This window comes from Scatophagus argus, chromosome 7 (genome assembly GCF_020382885.2).
Source record: "Scatophagus argus isolate fScaArg1 chromosome 7, fScaArg1.pri, whole genome shotgun sequence".
NCBI classification, from domain to species: domain Eukaryota; kingdom Metazoa; phylum Chordata; class Actinopteri; family Scatophagidae; genus Scatophagus; species Scatophagus argus.
The window spans coordinates 24089956-24115917 of record NC_058499.1 but is presented as its reverse complement, the minus strand read 5'-3'; the positions used below and the strand labels follow the sequence as shown (position 1 = coordinate 24115917).

Below are 25962 nucleotides of genomic sequence, written 5' to 3'. Positions count from 1 at the left end.
AGCTTCCGTTTTATCTCTCTACGCATCACACGTGGCAATACTGCACACTACTGAAAACAGAAGGGTCTGGTGACAGAGACTGTAGTTTTCTATGCTGGAAACACACACAAACACATCCATTTATGTCATTATCACCTCACAGACAACAGTGTGTCCGGTTGTCTCCCTTTTGTTTCAGTGATAATCTATAATACTTCATCACCAGGGAAATGAGAGGAGCATACACAGGGGTCAGGTGTTAAATCGACTTAGTGCACCATGAAGAGTAATGTCATGATGAGGAAAAGGCTCATACAGTAATGATCTATATGCCATGTAAAAACTATGTCATACAAGCATGCAGAAGTCATTAGCCTGTCCAGGCATGATTTAATGTAATCTCCATTTGCTGTGTGTGGGACATCTTCAGGGGACATCGGTTCTATACATGAAACAATGTTAGCATTTGTGGTCATGTAAGTTCACATCAAGTATATTTCTGACTGGATTGTTGAAGCAGTGAAGAGCAGTAGCAGACAGTTTATGTTCAGAGGGCCTCTTGGTGATAAAAGTTATGAAAGTAGCAATAATAAGTTTGATGGCAACTTTGACTTTGACCTTTCTTCCTCAGAAGTCATCTTAGTACAGCCTACTAGGTGTTTTCAGTTGTTAATCATTTATTCACAGCAAGAAAACACAGTTGTGAAGAGAGACTTTATTGGTCAGTTTTAAGGACGATCCAGTGACTTTAAGCACACAGCATAACACATTTCTGATGATGTATTTTATAATGCACAATTGAGTTGCAGCTAACAATTACTACCATTGTCAGTAAGTTATCTGATTATCTTCCTGATAAGCAGTTAATTCGTTATTAATAAAATAGTGAAAAATTTGCAACCCATTTGAGAAGCTTGTAGTATGCTGTTGTAAAAATATTAAGTCAGAGTATCTAAGGACCATTTTGCCTCATTGTGGCCCGAAAAAGTCCATTTTTCTCTTGCGTTCTCTTTGTCTTGCCCCTTTCAGCTCTTAATGCATCCTCTCCAAACCCCGAGCTCTAACTCATATTCTTTTCTGTGTAATCAATAGTTCTTATCCCTGAAGCTGTGAGTGTGTGTGGGTGTGTGTTCAGACACCACCTCTTGTTACCATCATCTCATCATCTCCTCCCTCTCTAGCTTTACTCTTTTCTCCTGGAAGTAACTCAGCTTTCATTTAAAAGCTCTGAGGCCACACCAATCTATAAATCAAAACCTGACACCATTACACTGACTGGTGTATGTTCTGCACATTTCTGTTGGCTTACAAAACCACTAATGTCTGAATAGTTGCTGGAAAGTAATTAACATTGCTGAGGTGTCACTCTGCACTTGGTTTTAGAAGCGAAGCTGGAAGGGAATGCATAGTAGATGATGCTACCCCTCAAAGTGGGCAATACACACCTGTAAGACCCTGACATTAAGAGAACATAATGAACACCTGTTACTGCTATATTCTTGGTTTGATGGCCGGTTGGTAATTGTGCAGATAAAGTGATCACCCCCAGCTAAAAAACCACCCTGCAAGAGGTATATCTCTGAACTGTACAATTCAGGATGATTTGATTTATACTCACACTAAAAAAATAAAGGTCTGCTTCGAGGGATATTCCATTACATAACTCAACAGTCATCAAGCCCACCCACCTCCCTTTCTCACTTCTTACTAAGTGGCTACTCAAGGTGGTAACTCAGTTTCCATATGTATTTTGTCAGCCAAATAGGACAGTCTTATTTAAATAATTTGTAGAAATTTAATTGAATTAGTGATTGTCAATGACAGTAATCCAGTTCTGCTTGTTATGTAATGTTTCCTTTTTCACCCACCTAAGCCATAATGTCCATCACTATACTGTAATGTCGAGTTACAACAGACATCAAATGCATCCATCTGAAGTGATCGTGCGCCTACTGTGTCAGTGTGTGAGCAGCAGACTGTCTAGCCTTTGAGCTACTTGTGTGTGCATGACACCAGAATGAATGAAACACAAAACTACTAATGGGTTTGTGACAGACTTTAAAGGAAGAGAGACAGTTTCCATCCTTTACAAGTATCATGTAAAGGATGGAAGCAGCATCAGGCCTGACTCTTTGCTGTAGCCTGTACTTACTGTTTCAAACTCTGGCAAATTTAGCCTTCAACATTCCTAGTTATTTTTGAAACAGTTTCTCCTTGGTTCCAGATAAAGGTAGACAAAAGCAGCCATGACCTCTGATTTTTTTTCTGCTAAAAAGACAACTGTTGCTAGCAGATTTGATCAGCTAGTTTTTCAATGTATAATTGTTTGCTTTAAATAAGTCTATTGGTTTAGGCTTGCTCATATTTTCAAAAAGCATGTTTTCACTTTTAACATTAAAAGGGAAAGGGTTTTTAGGATTAACCAATGAATTTTGGCAACCATCATTGTCAGGGGTTGTTGTCATATAAAATTACCCAAATCCAATTAAGAGGTAGATGCTAACGTTAACCTGAACTCTAGTAGCTTTCAGTCAATACAAGTATTTCACTCATATTTGCCACCTAAAATTAGATATGTTCGAGAAAATAACTTCCACGCAGTGTGTGACTAAAAATGACTTTATTACCTACCTACCAGATCTCTGCCAAACTATACAAAACTGTGCAAGACACATTCTAGTAGAGTTTTCAGCAGTTTACTGACAATTAGTTATTTTCTAATTCTGTACAGGCACAGCCATATGATAACCTGTATCTTTACACACTAGTGAACCTCTTAATGCATTTCCTTCACTTTTGGTTCTGTTTTTGATTTCGTACAGTCCAACAAAAGGCACAAGTATCTCTTGTTGGACTGTCTGTAACAACAGCCCCATGTACACCACTTCACCACACGGAGAAATCCCAAGCTTACCATGCCAACTTACAGAGCCAGAAGAAGACTGCTGTTGATTAACAGTCTTTGTCTCTGCTGTGTGTGTCTGTGTGCAGCTATCTAGACAGCCTAGATCGCATTGGTGCGGCAGACTACCAGCCCACAGAGCAGGATATCCTGAGGACCCGAGTGAAGACCACAGGCATCGTCGAGACACACTTTACCTTCAAAAACCTCCACTTCAGGTCAGTATTAACTCATGACATTTGTTACTTCTGATTAGCCTTTAACTGTCAACAGTAGTGCCCTTTATTCATCTCTCGGTCTGCTTCTCTATCCAGGCTAGTAGGAGCTCCAGTCTGTAATTAATAAGATTAAATGCTTTAAGTAAGTGTCTATATTTATGATTGTCTGGCTTTTTAATGAGATCTGATTCAGTTAGACCAAGGAGCTGGGGGAATGATGACAGAGAGGAGAGACATGTTAGGGTAATATGAAGAGGGGGGGGTCTTTTTCTAACCTCGATATTTGATTATCCTATTTCTGTCCCTCTTTTGTACGTGGGCATACACACAAGCTTAATAAACTGTAGACAGAATTTAATTCTTCATATAATAATAACGGTGTGTTCAAATACGTGCAGCTGGTTCTGCTGAATGATGTTTTGTGCTGTGCCTCTCGTGGTTGAGTAGGTGAGTGTGCTGGATGTGTTTAGTTGAAAAGCTCTAAATATTGTCAACTCAGTTGCTATTACGGGCTGCTCTGCGTTGTGTGGGGGTCTACACTGTTTATGTGCTGGGTATAACCCCTCGTCACAGTATGCCCGTCACATGTAGAAGTGGGTTCATGGCACTTAGGATTCAGTCTATTTATTAAGAATTTTTTCTAGTTTAAAAAAAACACTTACTTAATACTTAACTTAAAATATCTGAAGACATAAGGTTAATTACATGAAAAAAACTTCATCTAGTCTCAGATCTACGGTTTGTGAACTTTTCTTTTTCCCTGATAAACTAGCACACTTGTTTGGTTACGTGACTTTCACTTCCACAATACTCCTCTGAACGTCACAGGTCGCGGTTTGTTGGGTGCAAGATTGTGACTTCTGGTATTTCGACTGTTTCCTCTCTGTAGAGTATCACACTAGAGATCAGTAAAGACCAGTTCTTCCTCTTTGAACTTTTGGACTTTACCTCACTTTACCAGTCAACTTTCGGCTCAGATAGCCTGAACTCACACAGCATAAGGACACCTAAAGATCAAAACATCTCAAATGGCCAGTATAGCACATAGCACAGTTTTTTTTATATTCAAGTCATTACCCTGTGATACCACACCTCATCCAAAGGTTAAATTACAATAAGAAGAAAGCAGCCAGTATTTATGAGAGCCTGTCTCTGTTGCATATTGAGGCAGACTGAGCTTTTTGAATCCAGATAAAAGAAAGCAAAAATGAGTGCACCTACATGTTGAACACAGCTGAGAACACAGAAGAAACTGCCAGGCTTCAGCAGTCACTGTGTTTGCACTTTGGTGTAGACAGCAACATAAATAGTATGTACATATAATTCACAATCTGAGATTGTTTTATACATTCCAATGTGTCTATCTGCCTCAGGCTGTTTGATGTGGGAGGTCAGAGGTCGGAGAGGAAGAAGTGGATCCACTGTTTTGAGGACGTTACAGCCATCATTTTCTGTGTGGCGCTCAGCGGATACGACCAGGTGCTGCATGAGGACGAGACCACGGTAAGGACAGATGTTCACATGTGTATGTTCTCTCTCACTCTCTCTCTCTATCCATCTCTCACTGATGCTTTTTACTTGTCACTTTGTGGCCTTATGACCCTTGTATAAATATTGGAGCACACTTTTAATGGTGATTATGTCAACAAGCATTAGTGATGTTATATATTCAGGATGTGGGACAGCATGGGTAATAGTCCCCAGATACATTCTGACGCAGGCTATAACAGCTAGTGTAAAGCTTGTTCTGTAGAGGCAGTGTGTAAGCTGACAGGAAACACATGGTCTGTGTCAAAGCATGAGACAAGGGGGGGGGTAAATGTGGTTCTCATCAACAAGCTTCTAAATATATTAAGGTGTGAAAATGCTTCTATTTACAATTTTTCAGAATGATTTAGAGACAGATACAGAAAGAATCATCTGAATGTAATGGAACATGTAAATCAACAGTATACTGCACAGGGTCACATTAATGTGGACTGTTTGTTTAACAAAACACTTGCAGCAATGCTCCATCTCTAGTGAACACATTGTTGGATGGTTCCAATGCAAAAATGGGATACATGAGGTATTTTTGTCTGTGTGAATTCTCTCAAGAAATTAACACTGAATAAACCCTGAAATTTAATGTTGTAAGGAACACAGAACATTACTGGTTAATCAAACTTCACACAGTACAATTTTATACAAGTTCTTTTTTTCAGGAACATACTTTGCCGCACTTCTCTCATACTGAAAAACTGCCTGTGTGTATTTTAAGAGCTCGGAAGTGAACACTGAACAAAAGAAACCAACAAATGTACACCTATTAGATATTTGGTGAAAATATGATCTTACGAATATGAATTGACTAATGTATTTAGATATGTATAAATATATATATTCTTTTTTTCAACATGCAAATTATTAGAAATCATATATGATGTACGTTTGTGGTAAAAATTCAAATCTAGGATATCCAATGATTGAATTTACTCAAGTACTGCACTTGGGTATATTTTTGATGCACTTTACTTGAGGATTTCCATTTTCTTCCACTCCACTATATTACCACAGTAAAATATTGGCCGGTCCAGGTCAGTCCCTATCTCTACTGGAGTGTTTCCTCAACAACAGCCCGCAGTCTGCCATGTGGCTGTAAAGATGATGCCTTGTAACCTAAAACAAATAAGATGATTTGAATGCACAGTGCTTATTGCTATTTATAAGCCTGAAGCGTATCCTCTGAGAATTCCAAGCTGGGAAATTGTGTTCAGTAGCTGCTCTATTTATGCAGATGTCGTCAAGCCTCCCTGTGAGCTGGGAGCACCAGAAGAACGTCAGATGAGGAGAGGAAATATCCATCATAAAACACGCTCTCAAACAGATTCTAGTATGTGTGCTGTGTGCCTCAATTGGTCTTTTTTCTTCAAAGGTAGCCACTCTAAGGTCATGCTGATATTTCGAGTACAGCTGCTATTATGGTTGATGGCAAAAAACGTGTCAGCTACATACAACATTCAGAGTAAACATAATTTATGTCCCTAACAGTCAAAGAAACATTGTGTATTTCTAAACTTTGATAAACTATATCAATAATTCCAGTGAGAATACCTCAATAGATCAGACTGGAGTGCAATTTTATTTTTCACTATGGCCATCATTACCATTCAACCAACACAGCACACCGCAAAGTACAAGTTAAAATAGATGAATACAAGAACATGTGTGGCAATGAATGCAGCAAAAAGAGGATAAAACATCCCAGATTTAAATCTGCTCAGTCAACATTAATAGCAAGTCTGTTTTGTCTGTTTGTTTTTTCTATCCGTGAGACAGTGTCCTAATTAACATTATGCATTATCATTAAAGAGCAAGCACTGGTGTGGGAGTTATAATTACCAGGCAAATAATCAAATGTTTTTCGGCAAGAACCCACATCCACCGTCAGTTCTGGTCCCAGACACGCTACCAGGCGTGTGATTCAGAAATTAAAAATATTCTACAATCACACAGGAAAGATAACACACACACACACAACAGACACATACAAATAAACACACAGTAATGGGAGTGATAAAGTAATACACACAATCACTAAAATCACGCATTCTCTATGAATTTTATTATATTGCCAACTTTCCCCCATAATCTGAAATTGTCAGAATAAAATCACTTACAAAGTAAGATAATGCATATACATTTATTGTTTATTGACCAGCGGGGGACTTTAATGACATTGCATTCTAAACACACAGAAAACTTTGCAGCTATAACAGCCTCCACTCTTCTGTGAAGGCTTTCCACAAGATGTTGGAGTGTTTCTGTGGGAATTTTTGCCCATTCATGCAGCAGAGCATTTGTGAGGTCACACACTGATGTTGGACCAAAAGGCCTGAATCACAATCTCTGGTCCAGTTCATCCCAAAGGTGTTGGATGGGGTTGAGGTCAGGGCTCTGTGTGGGCCAGTCAAGTTCTTCCACACCAAACTCATCCAGCCATGTCTTTATGGACTTTGCTTTGTGCACTGGGACACAGTCATGCTGGAATAGAAAAGGACCTTCAACAAACTGTTGCCACAAAGTTGGAAGCATAGCATTGTCCAGAATGTGTTGGTATGCTGAAGCATTAAGATTTCTCTTCACTGGAAGTTAAGTTGTAATTAGTTCTAATTAATGCAACTTCAACCTGGATGAGTGCTTTTAAGTGGATGGATCTGTTAACCAATGAAAAATTTTAAAATGTTTTTGCTAAAACTGACTCTCCCATTATGAGCTGATGACCTTCATAGCTACTGTAGGTAGCAGGAGTGACACTGGTGTGGTGTGGAGGTGCTGACTGAAACTCATGGTATCCACTGCATGGTATGTCCCAGAAGCCTGCAGTCAAGTACAAAAACATTTTAAAACATAAGACTACTAAAGAAGATATTCAAGACTTTTGTGAATGAAACTGAAGACTTTTGCAATCTAAGTTTTTCCATCCATCTATCTATCCATTTTCTATACTGCTTATCCGACCGCGGGGGGACTGGAGCCTACCTAAGTTTTTAGGAAACTGAAAATAAATACTTTTTAAAATTTTTCAAGACTTACATATCATTTGCGATACCTGGTGATGTGGCATGGTATTGCCAGACTAAACCTATTGACAGCACAGTAAAGAGTTAATAGACTACCTCACTGGTCTAATGCTAAAGTTCTGACTGTATATATCTCTATAAGCCTCTGTGTGCTGTATGGACACAAACACACACAACCACACACACATGCACAGTGCAATACATCGCTTTGTAATTCCTTTCTTTCTACTGAAGAACTGCTTGCCTTATGTCTTTCTCTTCTTGTCTTGTGTCTGTAAAAACACACACACACGCACATAAACACACACACAGACAAACACACACTCAAAGACTATGCTCTGGAATGACAACTGCTCTGTGTGAACACTGTCTGGATGAAGTGCTATCCTCCTGGGTTCGCATATAAAGGATGTGGGACATGGCTGGGTGGGTGGGTCCCTTGCATTTTCTGTTCCTGCTCTAAGCTCCACCCTGCAGCATCTCTGGCTCCTTCCGCTCCTCTTGTCACTCTCGCCATCGACTGTCCTCTCTAACAAATCAGCAGTCAGATCTTCTACAGATGCTCCACCCACAGACAGGTATGAAACCTCCCAATAGGTTCATGTACTCACCATGAGTTGAAAGCAGTGCCTCTTTCTGTTTGTGAACCAAGCAATTGAATTGTTAGTATGTTATTTTGCATGCTATCTATCTATCCATCTGTCTGTCTGTCTGTCTGTCTGTCTGATGACCTTGTTATTTATCCAAGTTATTGTGCAAGATATTTAACCTCCTCTCACCTGTCATTCTATTGTCTGTGAGGCTGGATAGCTTAAATCTCCAGTAATTTTCCTGCAGTTCTAGTTTTCCTGTGATGTAATTGGTTGATAAGCCCCATCAATCACCTACTTTCACCCAATTTATCTCTTCCCCCATCCTAAACTAGGCAATAATGGATCACGATGAGAGAGTAACTGCTTTCAACTCATTCTTTAAAAGAATCCGTCTTATCTGTTTTCATCACTAGGCACTTTCAAATGCAGTATAGACAGGTTTCTTATCTGATTAAGTTTTTTTTTTGTTTGTTTTTGCATGAGTACTAAGTATTGCCAACATTAGTTTGTTTTTTGCCTTCTACAGATTGCATTAGCAAACAGATCAGGGGATTGTGGTGAGAATTAGTCAAGGTAGACTGATTTATGAAGCACTTTTGCTAACAAAGCATTCTACCAGTTTCAAACAGCTCAATCTAGACAGCCAAGCCCAGGATCTACTCACAAAAAGTGCCTAATGATGAAAAATACAAAACGTTAAAATTCATTTAATATTTAATGTACTGATCGTAATTTTTGACAATCAATTGAAGTTGTCATGCATTATAACCATTTTATCTGTATTTTAGATGCTTAATAAGGAGTGTTTACACAGGAGTGTTTTAATATTCTGTTGCATTTATTCTTAATATACCCTGTGGAGTTTTTCATCATAAGGAGTATTATTTTTTATTTTGTTTTTGTGTAATATTTTTTACCAAAATGCATTTCTTGTGTCCAGCCAATTCAATTTCTACCTCAGAAAACATTTGCAAAGCTTTGAATTTGAATGTGCAATGTTCACTTCAGCTTATCAACACTGGACTATCATGGACTGTCATTTGTTGGTAAAAATCTTGATTTGGAGCCACATTACTGGTTAGCTAGCTAATTTCACTCTTAAACTTACCGTCAGATAATATTTGCTGTTTCTCAACTGTACGATGACCATTTCTTGACTTTGAATCTTGCTAGCGTAAGGATAACTTTGTAGCTCATAGCTGAGCCAATGGACTCTATTGGTGTTTTCACCAATCACTTACAATGGCAATAAAGTCTTTCTGATTCTGATTCATAGTGAAAACCAATGATTGTTCTAGGTATTAGTAAAACCACCATGGAAACTGAATGGTGGCTTTTGAAAATCTTGAGATTTTAATTGTAAAACACATGAAAAAATGAATTATTGGTCCTATCTTTTTTCCTTCAGTAAAAGACCATGGTACAAGCAAGGTAATGTCTTTCAAGGTAATGATGGACACCTCGAAGGACATTATCCTTTACTTGTTTTGTCTTTCCGTCCTTCCTTCAGTACACTGCTTCCTTTATAATTTATTTCCATAAACTGCTGCTGCCTTCTGCTTTTTGGAAAGATATTACATTAACATCCGCTCATGGTGAGAAAGCTGTGTCCTTGGGCACGTGATACAGCATACCCAACACTCAATACAGTGAGTTTCTCAATGAAGCATTACTGTATAGTGTTCCTATTGGTCAAAAACTCCACAGGGTACTTTTAAGCTATCATTTATTTATGGTTGCATCCAACAGTTAAAGTAGGTGGTGACTCACACCTTGAAGCAAAAAACGCATGGCTTTATTTAACTTAGCTGCAGCAACCAGCTTACTAATAATTTCTCTTGCTAATTTGCTGATACCCACATGCACTCACACAAATACATTGCACCATGTAAGGTGCTGTGTCCATAGACAAGAGGGAGTCCTCAGTGCTACTATTCTGCCTTCTCATTTTTATTTCCTCAGTTTCACTTACTGTTTTAATATTGTGTATGCAGTATTTGTGTTTTTAATTTGGCTACTTATGTGCATGTGTTTTCTGAACATATTTCTGGATTAATTCTGTATGCTTGTCCAGGGGTATGAATTTATGCACTCACATTCCTGAATCTATTTTTTTGAGCATGCAGCAAAGTGTGTTTTAAAACCCATTTAAACCTTGCAAATGTTTCTTCTACAGAACCGCATGCACGAGTCTCTGAAGCTGTTTGATTCCATCTGTAACAACAAGTGGTTTAAGGACACTTCCATCATCCTCTTCCTGAACAAGAAGGACATCTTTGAAAATAAAATCAGCAAGTCATCGCTTTCCATCTGCTTCCCTGAGTACACCGGTACATATCTATATGCTTGAGATTGACAGTCAATTACTGCTTTATACTATATGTAGTGGAATCTTAAAGACGCTAAGGAGCACTGTGGCTTCTGATTATTCACAACCATTTAAAGAAAAGCTGAATAAGGAAAGACAAATGGTCCTCATTTAGAAGTTTTAGGTCAGAGAGTCATGAAAGTGTTTTAAACTGATCTCAGTGTGGATAGAATTACTCACCATATAGAAACATTCACTAAATATTCAAGATTATGTTGTCAATATACAGTATAAAATTGTACAAAAAACTCCCCTATGCTATACATAAAGACAAAAACTATACAAAATACTGAAGAAAATAATCATATCACAAAAATAAATGTGCAATGTGGAGGACGGGGTTAGAAAGCTGCTCAGAAAGCTGGAGGAAAAAGCTGTTCTGCAGTTGTTGTGTAGTTGCAGTAGGGCAGCTAATTCCTCTGTAGGCGTACTAAGTGGATGGTCTTTGACTGAGGTGTTTATTGTCTTTTAGTGTCCTTTGGACTTTCTGCAGATGCCTCACCTCACCAGTATTGCAGATGCTTGGTAGATGGGTGCTACTGATGTTCTGGGCACTTTTAGTCACCTGCTGCAGAGCCTTTCTGTCCTTGCCTGTGCACAAACCATGCCAGTCTGTGATGTTTCCAGTCAGGATGCTTTCCCCTTTCCAGTTGTTTCTGAGGTTTTTTAATCAGGGTGGAAATGTGTCATGACCCTGACAGGATATGATGTGATGTTGTTTCCCAGGAACCCGAAGCCCACAGACTTTGGGGGCTCCAGCATCTGACACTAAATGCTGCTGGATGCTGTTGGATGCTGCTGTTGTAGATCTATGTATTTAAATAATTGCACCGTCAAAAGCTGAACCATTGTTTACCAAATGTTCCCACTTGACAACCCATCCGCAGGAGGCTGGTTGAAAGACACTGTGTCCTAGCTAGATGGCTGGAAGTCATGCTGGCACACAGTGTCTGTTCCTACACAATATGACTCAGCAGCTCAAATTACTACAACATATCATCTTACCAAATTTATTATAAACAGCTTTCCCATTTACATTACAGTTATAATGGTACCCCTAACCCTAACCTGAAGGACTGTCAGTACCAGTTTGCTGCAACTAAGAGCACAAACATCCACATTATTAATCAGATCCAGCACAAATAAAGAAGACATGTCTACAGGCTATATCATCTTTGTGCTTGACATTAGTCTGACATCTGCAGACAACTTACAACTGACGTCAGCTACCCAACAGGTAGGGACAGACCACACAACACACAGTCTAGACACTAGTATTGTTAACTCCGGTGACTTCCCCATTAGTAACAAGGTAGTGCTCATTCACAAAATTAACCCAAAAACTCCTACGTTGTGGAGTCTTTTTTTCACTCATTCCAAAGTTCAACTTTCAAGGTAATTCATTTGTCCTTGTGCAACACTGGATTATACAATAAATTTAAAGTTTGCAGTCCCCTTCTTTTTACACATAGAGAATGCATACATATGGTAATTGTATATGCTAAAAGATAAAATAGAGCTCTCACTGGGGCAGTTTGCTGCCAAGTACAAGCGGCTGGGATGAAGATCAGCACATTTATATCCAAGGCCGTGGTTCTCAGCAGGAATAGGCTGGATTGCCCACTTCATGTCGAAGGAGAGTTGCTCCCCCAAGTGGAGGAGTTCAAGTATCTTGGGGTCGTGGTCATGACTGAGGGAAAATGGAGCGATTGAGAGCTGAGGTGAAAAGCGTTCCAGCCCTCGCCTATGGTCACGAGCTATGGGTAATGACTGAAAGGACGAGATTGCCAATACAAGTGGCTGAAATGAGTTTCCTACACAGGGTAGCTGGGTTTAGCCTTAGAGATAGTGTGAGGAGCTCTAACATCCGGGAGGAGCTCAAAGTAGAGCCCACCGCATCGAGAGGAGACAGTTGAGGTGGTTTGTTCATCTGGTTAGGATGCCTACTGGGTGTCTCCCTGGGGAGTATTTTCAGCCATGTCCATCTAGGAGGAGGCCCCGGGGCACACCCTGGGAATGTCTCGCCTCCCAGACAAGCTGGTGGAAGTAGCCGGGGAGAGGACAGTCTATGCTTCCCTGCTGAGACTGCTTCCCCCGTGACCTGGAGCAAGCGGTAGAAAGCAAGATGAGATAATAAAATTAAGTAATATACTGTATACAGACATTTAAATATAGATGTATACACCCAAGAATGAATTCCGTACAATTTTTAAATTTGCGTCAGCAACAATATTGTGATGACAATAAAATCAGCATCTTCATATTAAAAATTCGTCATCTGGGAGACGCTGTCTGAGAACTTTGTGTTTGAGTACCAAACAAGTACCATCAATGACAAACACAAAGTCTGTTCCTACTGGAGTCCTGTGCTTTTTCAGCTTAGCTCAACAAGTTGAGCTAGTTGGTTGAATATTTGAAAGGTGATCAGTGATCAACCCAAAAAATCTGCTGCTCTTAAGATAAGACTGGTGAGTGAAAGGAGTTCAGTTGTGTGTAAACAGTACAGTTACTCTTCTGAAAGTTATACGTAAGATTTGGGACGCAGAATGAATGGAGAACAAATACACGGAGTGGGAAGTAAAAGACCGAATGCAGCCAGAAAGATCAGATTAGCTCACACTCTGGAAAGAAAAGCAAAGATAAGAGTGAAAAGGGTAGAAAAGTTTGCTAGTTGCAAGATATAATGAGATATATGACGACAGAACATGAGAGAGACAGAGAGAGCAAGAGTGTGAGAAGATTAGGAAAATGCTAGACAAAGAAGAACTGTGGGAAAGCAAGATGGAGAGGGAGCAAAACAACAAGACCGTGAGAAAGATAGAATTAGGATTCAAATCCTGTTTGCGCTCCTCTTTTTTTCTTCTCTTCATCCTGTTTCATGTACAGACCTCGTGCCGAGCAGACAGACAAACCACAATGCTGCTGATGGCTGAGATCCAGATAGATGTTAGTGACACACTGAGCAAAAATTACTCCAATCACTGATCTGACTAATTCTAAAAGCGTCGTCAACAGATTAAAGCTCCTGATTAAACCCACAAGATGCAAAATGCTTACATTACAAGCAGAGCTATCTCTCACAGCTAGTAATGGACTAGAAGGAAATACAGTAGGTTTGACACTGCTGTAAAATAAATCAGTATACAGTGTTAATCCTTTTTGGCTCTATGGCCTCTGTTGCTGTCCAAAGAATATGATACATATTGTGATATTCAGAAACTGACTGGCCTTGCCAAGACATGAGATTTTCCAGCAGTTCATGTATCATATGTATTAAAGCTTGGGCAGCAGTAAGCACAGCTCCATGTACACCTCAGCAGAATGTGTGCTGAGTCGTAAAGTCAAACGTTATGTTCTCATAAAATATCAGAAAATAGTGCTGATACAGAAAACGCAGGCGGGCCCACAAATATAAATGGTCAGATAGCAACAGCTTTTAAGCCTTCGCCTAATATGTCATGTCTCTCTGTGTGTCTCTCCTCAGGTCCAAACACTTACATGGAGGGAATAGCCTACATAAAGTGTCAGTACGAGAGCAAGAACCAGTCAACCAACAAAGAGGTCTACTCTCATGTGACCTGCGCTACAGACACCAACAACATTCAGTTTGTCTTTGATGCTGTCACTGATGTTATCATAGCAAAAAACCTGCAAGGTTGCGGCCTATACTGATGATTCTGTTAATTGTTAGCCAATGGATGAATGGTGCTTCGCTCGTATTTACCAACGAGGGGTACCACGTACATTATGTGCCCCGTGTCAATGATGTCATCACTCAGATATAGGTAATGGGCTGTGTTTGAGATGTCACCATTCTGCTTTACCTTAAGACCAGCCATTGGTCCACCTTGACTTTTATTTAATGAATTAATTGGTCGAGTGGCTGCTAGATTGGTTGGTTGGTTGACTCATTTGTTGACTATGGCTTCTTTTAACGTGTTTGTCTTTCTTATGCCCCCCCTAAAGAATACTCAACAGAATATTCCAGTAATACTGTATGTGGTGTTTTTAGTTGTACTACAACTGCTAATCTTTTGCTGGTCTGCTGCAGTTGGCTCACACAGCAGCACATGTGTTATTCAAAGATCTAGACTGATTGCAGTAAGTGCAGCCATTTTAGGGGTTCACCTGCCGTTCCCAAAACAGTTATAATCAGAACCACTGCTATCTCTGTCTGGTATTTCTAAATAATTTTATTTAAATTTGAGTTGTTACGTTTCTTTGTCCTAGACTTGTGCCTTAACATTAAGGACAGATGTAAAACTGAATGTATAAGTATGTTGGGTCAAGTTCTCAGTTTACATCACAAAGGTGTTCTTCAGACTTGATCGTTTCCAATCAGATATTAAACTGTTGACAAGATTATGTTCAGCCTTCCAAGAAGATACTCATCTGTAAAGAAACTGCATTTTAATTTATATTTTGTGCAAAATAACTTTTGTGCACGCCTCCTTCTTTACTGTGTGTTTCTTTTGGTTTCTGATGACACTCCTGCTCTGATGAATGTGGTGTGCTGCATAGTATCTGCCTGCAGTGTTCCACTAAGCTGTGATCTGTTAACTTTCGAGCTCCAAAATGACCAGTATTCAGTAAATGAGTGAGACATTAAAAACTAAATCACCATCTAAGGTAAGGAATCATTGACGGCCCGTCTGTATCTCCCAGGGTTTCCTCATAATAGTACAGCACTGGCCAAGCCAAAAAATCTTTTGTACTGCCAAATATAACGGCAAATATGTATTAATTTCTTTATTTTGAAGTTTTATTTTGAAATTAGAAAGTCGTTTGTGTTTTTCTACTGTTGTGCAGTGCACCAATCGGTGACGATGTAAGTTCTAATATGGCTATGGCTACAAGGTCCATGCAGCACAGTGACTTGATTCTTTCTGTATTTCATGATGTTTCACTGTCTAGTTATTGTTCAGTGTATTAACTGCTGTACTGTTGCTAAAGACTTGTTTCAGTAATTAGTCTGCTCGGAGGTCAGCTTACTAACTGTTGAACTAACTGGTTAGCCTAGCTGGCTTGCCTGTATTACTGTACAGCTTCACAGAGCAGAGGACAGACATGTAAAGATCGCATTATTTAGGTTGACAACAACTTGTTACTTTACAGAAAGTGCGATAAAAGCTTTGCACTAAGAGCAAATTAAATGCCAACCCTGTTATATATCATTATGAAGTGTACATTAATTTCACAGTCATTTGTTTGATAGCAGCTGCTGAGCCTGCCAACAGGCAGGGATCATATGATTGGCCAGCGGAGTAATAACAGTAACGGTGGCATTTACAATAATGTCACTGACATGGAAGCACACTTTTCAAAAAGTGCTTGAGATTGTTTAAATTGCTTTAATGATATCAGAATTAACCATAATGAAGTTTCAAATTATTAATGATGAATCTCTCATGATAATAATTATTGTTTTTATGTATTTGTTTGTACCTTTTCATATGACGATTTAGTTATAATAAACTATTGCCTGGTTTGTAGTTCAGTATCAGACAGTGTGACACCTTGCGTAACATAATGATCCAACCAGCTAATAACACAGACTCCATTCATCTGGTCCTATCCTCCACTGAGCTGGCGGAAGCACAGCCGAAACAGCCTTGGCCATTCAAAGCCTGTGGGAGGTGAGGGATTATCAGAGAACTCTGTTCACAATATTAAATGTAATAAGACCCAAGGTAGTCCATTTATGAAACATGGCTGTTTTCTGTGAAGTCACGTTGCTCCTTTTGCTTCGTTGCAAAAATGATTTTACTTAGTTGGACTAGTTCAGCTCTTAATGGCGAAATATTTTCAACTTAAGGTGTCTCTGTATTGGATTTGAACATTCATGACTTTAGTGACTCCTAGTGGTTAGTATCAAAGGTTAAGATTGGCTAAGATTAAACACAGACCAGGTCATTGGCAGCTCAGTTGGAGGTTTTTTTTGGAATACTATGCAGCATCAGTCATGTTTCAGCAGTTGCTTTCATTATTGCAGAACCTTAATGTTTTGGTCTTGGATGCATTTCACTTCCAACTAAATCTGTTTTTGGTCCCGAAAGAAGAATGTAATTGGAATTGTTTTTGAGGAGGTAGTTTATTGTCTTGCTTTTTTCACTTTACCTTAAATGTATAGCTTACATTTAAATTTATAGTGAGGAACTTGCCATCTATGCTATTTATTCTGCTATCATCTTTCATTCCTTGTAGAGGCCACCTCTGGTCATATTTTTTAGGACTGATTTTCTCGTGTTTCAACATGCATTGGTCCACTTTAAAATCACTTTCAAGAGCTACAAGAGGTAGTTTGCTGACTCAAACATACAATTCTCAGATAATGCTTCAAAGGAAGCATTGATTTTATAGGGCCCTGGGGCTGCATCCATTGTTCAGGGCTGCACAGTCTAATATCCCTATTGTCCACCACTCTGCCTTAATAAGCCAGAGGTGAGCGTTGAAAGATTGTGTGCTGGTGAGAACATATGCTCTTCTGGGACTAGAATGTCAACCTTGTTTTATCCCTGATGTTTTGTTTTCTGCTGCATGAGCTCCATTTGTGCTGGATGGTAGTCTTCCCAGAGCTGCTGTAGAATTGAGGTTTGATGTGGTGCACAGCTGAGGTGAAATGAAAAGTGCAATTTGCTCCTGGCATTAAAGCCAAAGAGATGCAAGTAATACCGTATGACCTGCTTCTCCCTTCTCTCTTTACAAGCAGCAGTTTACAGCATCACATAGAGACTGAGATTTGTTTGTCTGTGTGTGTGTGTGTGTGTGAGAGAGAGAGAGAGCGCTCAGTGGCAAACAGAGGTGCAGAACTGCTTTATTTATTCATGAGCAGGGCATTTGCTATATTCCACCCTTCCACACACTCAAACAGCGAGAGCGTGTCTCCACCCTCTGCTCAAAGCTGCCATTTTTTTTTTTAACAGGTAGATGACGTCATCAGCTCTTCCTACCACATCTGTGCCAACTTTTCCTAATTAGAGACAGAGAGCTGCCTAAGGCTGTTGATCAGCCTGCTGTGTGTGTATGTGCTTCTCTCTGCATATCCTGTGTGTATTCGTGTGTGTTTACTGATTGTATGTAGTTACCTACATGTGTGTCTGTTGATGGCGTAGGAAAGGTCAGTGTGCATGTGTCTCTTGTGTGAGAGACAACATCAGCCCATGGGTGTTGCGGTAGAGTCAGTATCTGTGGATTAATTACCCAGAAGGCACCTGTCTACCCTTTCCACACACACAGGCCCTCAGCACACACACGTACCACACAAGCTCTGAAGACACAAACACACCCGAGGGACTTCAAAATGTCACAACACCTTACTTGCCGGTGCCAAATAATGCCACCGTATCCAACCAGAGCCTCAAATGTTTTTTTGAGGAAGAGCATTGCCTTTGGAGATGTGGCTTGGAAAATGCAGAAAACTTCAAGTATTCGTCATGAAATCATCTCAGAATAAGTCCCTATGAAAGACTTGGTTCACCTCTTCGCTTCACTTCCTATATCTTTTAAATACATATCAGAGTGCTCGTGCGTGTGTTTAGTCTTGTTTGTAATTTGCACAGAAGTCAAACAGATATTTCGATTGACGTGGTGGAGACAATGAGCATCTGTGTTTCTGCAAACAATCAACAGAAGAGACTGTTTGTATCGTTTTCACTTTTGTGGTATTGTAGAATCAAGCCATAAATTACGCCGTGTACCCTGCTACTATAAAAGTACCTGACATGTTTAATTTGTTGAATAAATAATCCATCTTAGCATCATCCTCATTTAATGCAGAGCAGGACGCTGGCGGAGACATTGCTGTTATAATGACATCTGTCATCGAAATTATTTCTTTGGTTTTTGGGGGAATTTTTTTTTGATACTTTTATGCTACAGAACATACACTGGCTGTGGAACATCCATCCTCAGTAAGTTAGCAAGCTCCAGTTCATATTCAGATGAAAGGAAATGCCAACATTTGTGTTTGCCCTCAGGGTGGGAATGGCAGCATACTGTTCGAGCTTTGCCTTCAAACTTATTTCATGCCTGTGTTAACCTCAGGCAGCACACAGTACAGTACTCATACATGTTTCTGTTTTTCAGCGGCATACTGAATCATTCAAATGTATTCTTAAAAAAAAAAGAAAAAAAGAAAGAAATTTAAAAGTGAATTGCTCCTCATTTAATTCACAATATGTAACAACACTTAAATACTAGCAGGAGGTTGATTTTAAAGACCTAACTCAAGCAATTTACAATGGAAACAAGTGGAAGCCTAGGAAAACATATTAAAGTGACACAATAGCTGCAAGTCTTCTAAAATATGTGGTTCTAGAGGCTTGGATGACATTATATGATGATATCACTAACTGCGGGTTTGTTGAACTACACATTGAACTGGTAACCACTAGCACGCTACCAACACTCACATTTCAGTCAATGGAGTCACTAAAGAGGGAAAATAAGCTCTCCGTAAGCTAGTAAGCTAGCTAGCTCACAAACAGGACAATAACTTTGTATATTTCATTCGAGATGTACATGGCTACTACACGTTTTTTCCCATTTTTTTACTTTGTGGAGCAGTTCATTCTCTGACTGGGGAGGTTAAATAAAAGTGGATGGTACAATATAGCTAATAAGTTACACTAGCTTCCTCAGTGTTGGTTCTCCAGTTCCTCAGCACTGTCCTTAGTGAACAGCTCTAATTGGCATGTTGACCAGAGTTATAAAATAGGGCTGTGACAGTAACCACATGACCACAATACAGCAGTCATGTGATGCTTTGTCGAGCTCATTACCATTTTTAATTTCAATTCAGTGCAGTTTGTTTATACAGCGCCAATTCACAACAAAAGCTATCTCATGACACTTTCCAATTAGAGCAGGTTTAGAGCAAAATTTACCATCATCACTGCAATTTTTTTTTTTTGTGTGTGTGTGTAGGGTCAGTTTCATCTAATTCCACTTAACAATGCGTTTGACATCAGAGCTGTCACACATGATCATTCAGGAACACAGCCTCTCATTGGCTGAGAGACTCACTTAAGGGCTTTGTGAAACTGACCATATATGGCTAACAACCATGCTAACAAAAATAGTTGTTTTCATCAAGATTTTTTTTTTTTTTTTTTTTTTTTGGTCTTGTGAATTTTATGAAGCTGCAGTGTTTGTTAACAGACACACATGTGCATTCATTGCCAAATTCACAAACCCCCCCCCCCACCACCACTACCTGCACCACCACCACCTCTACTCACTTTTCTGCCGCTTGTCTCTTGTTTCTTTAACCCCACCCCCCACCTCCACTGTAATGAATTGATTTATTTATTTGATATTGCACATTAAGCACCCCAATCCTGCTTCATTCTTGGTAGACTGAACTCAACCTCTCAGTGACAGGATTGTTAGATTTCCTGTCAGTGTGTTTGTTTATTACACTTAAACTTCTGTGTAATAGCTCTAAAGTTATTGTAAGATGGAGAGAGAGTTGATGTTTCCTCAGAGAGGAACTGTCTCTGTGTGTGTGTGTGTGTGTGTGTGTAATTCATCACTACTGTTGAATTACCAATAACCCCAAACAACAGTGGGAAATGACATCAGCAGGCTTTGCCACGAGGATAGTGGGTAATGTAGTTTATGTCCTGCTTTAGTCCCAGCAATAAATAGTGCAGTGGAGGAGAGATTTGTAGGAGAAGAAGTCTTAGCCCAGAGAGGGTTTATGGGTAATAGCAGGGTGTTTGTTTGTTTGTTTTGTTTCTTGAGGTGACTGGCTCTGATGTGAATTATAGAATCAATGGTTCATTCAGCTAACAAAGGTCCTGGTTCCTCTGGCAGCAGGTGGTGGCACAAAAGAAACGTTCACACCTTGAGCAAATTTAGCACCTTAGCAACATAAACAGTTTCCCACAATGGCAGCCAAATTAAGAAGTATTCTGACTGAGGCTTGATCCCAGAGTTTAGTGCCAAATGTTTCCCGTGTTCGATTTAAATGAGCTTCTGTGCTTCTGTTATGTTTTTGCTGACATGCGCAGGCTTCAAATACAGAAGTAGTGTTTTACATGTAAATACTTTTGTGTCATCCTATAATGTGTTCCCAACATTCTCAAAATAGCCAGGTGGTGAAAGGAGCACTTAAATCTCTGCAGAGCCAGGGAGATCCTGCTGTAGCACTGGACTCAGCGAGGGTGCAGAAAGCCACATGGCCGTAATGAGTTCAGAAGGCAGAGTATATGTTAAAGTAGTCCTTGAACTCATCATGTTCTTAGCCATTACTGCTGCAGTGTTTTTAGGTTTCATTCCTGTCAGCAACATTTAACCTCCCTGTCAATACCAATCATCACCTGTTTTATACTGTACAGATCACCTGCAGCAAAATGTACAAATTGGTTTTGTGTGTATTTGGGTGTGTGTGTTGTGTCTTACTGAGCACTGTAAGTAAAATATATCTGCGGTATCTCCCTCACTGCTGTGATAATTTATTGAAAGTTGTATTTATAAAAGAGAAATGATAATAAAGCACATGAGTAATTTGATATGTGTGCTTACTTTTCTGACCCAGTTATTTTGTCTGTCCTGAGTGTGTGTGTGTGTGTGTGTATTTGAATAAGTAAAATATTTGAGTATCAGAAATACTGAGATTGTTTGTGGATTTTTTTTATCTCCTTCCCTCTCACTTTCTCTGTTTTCCAGAAACAGTGATTATTTATTGTAAATGTTGGAAAGAATTTCCTGATATCAAACTATTCTTTCCTCAGCCTCTCTGTTGGAGTGTCACAGAGCAAAGGTTATAAATTGCTGGTAACTTTGCCTTTCCTCTGCTGTCCATCACCCGTTGTGTCCTTTATCTTTCCTGTCATCTCTTTATTATTTCCTCCTTTTCTACTTCCTGTCTGTTTAACCCTCTTCCTTTCACCTGTTCCTGTAATCTCTAATGTAACCCCCTCCCCACACCTCTTTCTCCCCCTCTTCTTTCTTCCTCCTGCACAGAATCGCATGCATGAGTCTCTGATGCTGTTCGACTCGATCTGCAACAACAAGTTCTTCATTGACACTTCCATCATCCTCTTCCTCAACAAGAAGGATCTGTTCGCAGAGAAGATCAAGAAGTCTCCACTCAGCATCTGCTTCCCCGAATACACGGGTAGGAAGAGAAATAAGAATGGTCAATTTTCTTGAGTGTGTCATTGAGAAGTAGCAGTTCTCAAAACATGTGAGCAGCAACAAAACTTGACAGATGCACAAGATTGATTTTTTTTTTTTAAAGGGCAAAAAACAAGCTTTGAACCCAATTACACAGGACAGGAAACGAAAACCCAGTTTACCATAAACTATGAACCATTATGTACCATGAATTCACTAGAGCAAGAAAAACACAACTCTACCGTTTTGGCTTCATCTACATTACTGAGGAAGGAGGTTTACGGGCTGTATCAAAGTCAGGTTGAACATGTATCTCAGTTGTAGTTTTAAAGAACAGCTGGTAGGACCGGAAACGGGGGGGGGGGGGCTTGCAGGATATCTTGTATGTTTAATCTAAAGGTGGGCAGAACATGTTAACTCATGAGCTTTAGTGATGCTAGTAGCAGATTCTGTTACCAGTGGACAGACCCAGGCTAGCTCTCCCCTTTCCTGGTTTTATGCTGCTTCCATGCTGCTGCAGCTTGATGTTTACCTTATAGGCATGAGAGTGGAATCAATCTTCACATCTAACTTTCAGGAAAGAAACAAACGGAGTAATCACATTTCTGAAAATGTCAAACTATCCCCTCAGCCTAAACACATGTTGTAAAACTGCCATTGAGCTGATAAATACATGAGAGGTGTGATTAATAAAAAGTTTGAATGACCACCAGCTGTGTGATCTTAATGTGATTCCCACAATTGAAATAGCTTTCTGAAACCACTGCCGCGGTTCTGCCCACTGCTTTGCTGCCGCGTGAGGAGGCAGATTAGTTAGTTTGTTTGGCATTGTACCTCCGGAGTTGCCAGCACCAGCCTTGACACTTACTGCCTCGAAGTCAACAACCATTGGATTATAACGTGTTGGCACAGACACAAGTAAAGTAACCATAAAATGTTGATGTGAGCCGTTTGACGACCTGTGTAAATTCAATTTGAAAAGAGCTATGAAGATTTCCTTTGCTGTGTTTGAAAAAGATCGCAGAGAAAGAGTCAGTGATAAGGAGAGCAGCAGAGATGGAAGCTGTGAGGGGAAGAAGAAAGGAGGCGAGAGTCAGGTGTAGCCGTGGCAGGCCGGAGGAAGGCATCAAGAGTCAGAGAGCGGGAGACAGTCATGCTTCGTCAGCCATGGAGAGGGAAGAGAGGAGATGGCAAGCGAGAGCTGCAGCTCTGTGGCCATCCTATTCACTCTGTTTCTCACGCTTTTCTTATTTTCTGTTAACTGCCTCAGTAATCACAGCAAGCCTATCTGACATGTTCCAGTTCTTTCCCCTCCGTCGACGCGCCCGCCATTAGCTTCCTACCAGCCTCTTTGAATAATGTTTTCCTATCCTCACCTCATGTTTTGTACAACAAAATTAACTGGGGAAAATAGAAAGTATTGCGGATAATGAATCAGAGGTCGTGGTCGGACAGCAAGCACTGAAACTCCTTCAGGCTAGAAGAACAGGAGCAGATTTTAGCTATTTGAATTATAAGTTTGTAATGATAACATGGAAATCTCAACTTTAAGTGCAAAACTGGGGCCATTTTACCAGTTCTGTTGAATGAGAAATATATCATGAATGTGTTTCTCCGTCTCTTTTCTCTGCCTCCAGGACCCAATACCTATGAGGACGCAGCAGCTTACATCCAAGCACAGTTTGAGAGCAAGAATCGCTCTCCAAACAAGGAAATCTACTGTCACATGACCTGCGCCACGGATACGGGAAACATCCAGGTGGTGTTTGACGCTGTGACCGACATCATCATCGCCAACAACCTCCGAGGGTGTGGCTTGTACTGAGCATGCCCACGCACCCTGAAATGTCCTCCCTCTTTGTTCCCTCTTTTCTCTCACCCCTAATGCCCCACCCCCGCCCCCCCAACCCACCCCTCCCTGTTCCTTTGACACTGCTGTGGAAATGATGACGGTGATGATGATGACGGTGATGATTCTGCTGATTATTTAAAGAAAAAAAGAAAAGAAAAATGCAACTAGGTACATATTAATAATGAGGATAATTTAAAAAAAAATAGGCATACGTATATATAAATATATATATATATAATGTTTTTAGTTCTTGTCTCTTCTTGCTCTGATTTCTCCTCCTCCTCAAGTTCTTCAGCCTGCTGCCAAGCAAACAAATTTGTTTTAGAAGAAAACCCTGCAGCCTTGAAAACTTCTTGAACAAAGTCATTGAAAGCCTCCGTTCCCTGTTCTCTCTTTTTCTTTCTCAGCGGTGTCTTTTGTTGTTAACGAAAACGAAACCTGTACTTTTTTGCCGATTCTTTTTTTATTACTATGATTTCTGTTTGATTTTTGTTGATCGCGTGTATATTTATTACATGAGCATCAGTGTGCACACGGATAATATTATATTCACATTTTGCCTCACCTTGACATCTTTATTTGTGGTTTGGTTTTTTTTGCTTTTTGTTTTTTGTTTTTTGTTTTGCTGTAGTAGTGTTTATGTAATAACATTTTTTGCAGCAGTATGTGAAAATGTCAGTAGCACTAAAAAGACCAGACAGGTCAGCGAAAAACCTTAAAAAATTCTCAAGACCTGCTGAGACTGACAACACTGATTTTAATGTTTTGTTTACATTAGCCAAGACTTTTTAAGATGTCTGTTGTCTGTTTTGAGTATCATTTTGCTCCCCGCAATCTGGTTTTCATCAACAGGAAGTGAGGCTTCCTGTTTCCCAAACCTGACCATAGCCATTAGCCAACCATTGGTCACAGCCGAGCCTGAGAGCCAATAAAAAATGTGCTCAATGTCCTATCAGTGCCATGTCACAGAGGTACTGTACTGTAGATAGCTGCGCTTTTAGAAGCAGGTGCACAACGTTATAACTCCTCCTTCATCCCTGTTATAACCGCTAGACCTACTAACATTGTCTATGTAAGGAAATTCACTCCCGGTCAAATAATGGTTGATTAATTTATTAATTTATTTATTGACTGATCGCCTGTTCTCCACATCTCTCTCTCTCTCTCTCTCTTTATGTATACACCTCTTCCTTGCCTCTACTTCTCACACCTCCACCCATCTCTCTTTCTTTCTGTCTTCTTTTTTGCATGGCGCTCTGGAGTCCTGATTTCAGGATCAAAGAGCCCCTCCTTTCTTTCCCACCCTTTTCCCTTCCTCTTGTCTTCTTCCTCCTCTTAAAACCTTGACACAGATAGCATGAGATACTCAAGCCTTTGTATAAAGAGACCAGTTAATTCATAAAACCTGTACAAAAAATTAAAAAATAAAAGCTTCACGTAGGTACTGTTGAGATAATAATTGTAAAAAAAATCCTTTTAATAAAAATTGCAAAAGATGAATAAAAAGATGGGAAAAAAAAATACCAAAAAAAGGTAAGAAGATGGTTAGCAACAGAGGGAGGGAGATGATTGGTTCCTCAATGGTACGGGGCAGGGCCGAATAAAACAAAATGTGAGAGTCAAAGTTTTGAAGGGTTATGCGGGAGGCGTGGAAGAAGAAGTGTATATTTTGGGATTCCTACAGTGACAGACAGAATTAAATCCGTCAAAAAAAAAAACTACACCTATGACTACAATAATTAACAAAGCCAACGAACATGGGTGTTACTACAATATCAACGACGATCGTGATGATCCTGTAATATTCTCAAAAAGATTATCTTTCTTGTGCTTTGTAGCTACAAAACTTTTTTTCTCTATATCTCCCTTTTTTTAAAAATGAAAAAGATGTTTTGCAAAGGGTTCCAGTTTGACAGCAAGCTGATTTGGAACCATCTCAGACTGACCCTGTGTTGTTGTAATGCTCTGAACCGTGCCCCACCCCCACCCCTCCTTCTACCATTTTGCCTGTTTCCCTGCATTAGAACAGTGTCCTCACTTTAGCCTGACTCAGAACAACTCAATATAATATTATAACAATATCTATTTTTTATTATTTCAGAAAAAAAAAAACAAACCACTTTTTTTTTGGGGAGAGCACGTTTGTCGCTGCGTCCGCTAGTTAGGGACGCCGCATGTTCACACATCAACACTGTATAAAGTCATGCTCCTTTCTTCTTCTTCTTCTGCTTCTTCTTCTGTCTCTTTTCAGTTTGGCACACACCTTCCAGGTCTACAATGAAAAGCACAGTTCTCACTTCACACACACACACACACACACACTTGTTCGCACACACACACACAATAAGTAGATTTGGGAATTTGTTA

The 25962-nt window shown here is 39.8% G+C and overlaps 1 protein-coding gene across 3 annotated transcripts in view; it reads left to right on the top strand.

The window, feature by feature from the left end:
* Positions 1–25359, top strand: part of gnao1a (guanine nucleotide binding protein (G protein), alpha activating activity polypeptide O, a) — a 92277-nt gene extending 66918 nt beyond the window's left edge. Inside the window, exons 5-8 of one of the 3 annotated variants that reach the window (XM_046395470.1) lie at positions 2971–3099; positions 4473–4602; positions 21591–21744; positions 23381–25359. In XM_046395470.1, the coding sequence (XP_046251426.1) occupies positions 2971–3099; positions 4473–4602; positions 21591–21744; positions 23381–23568 (601 nt within the window). In that variant the 3' untranslated portion in view covers positions 23569–25359. Of the gene's footprint in view, positions 1–2970; positions 3100–4472; positions 4603–10430; positions 10585–14106; positions 18816–21590; positions 21745–23380 lie in introns of those variants that run through there. The other 2 variants (XM_046395471.1, XM_046395468.1) reach the window with 2 other exon arrangements.
* Positions 25360–25962: the final 603 nt, after the last annotated feature.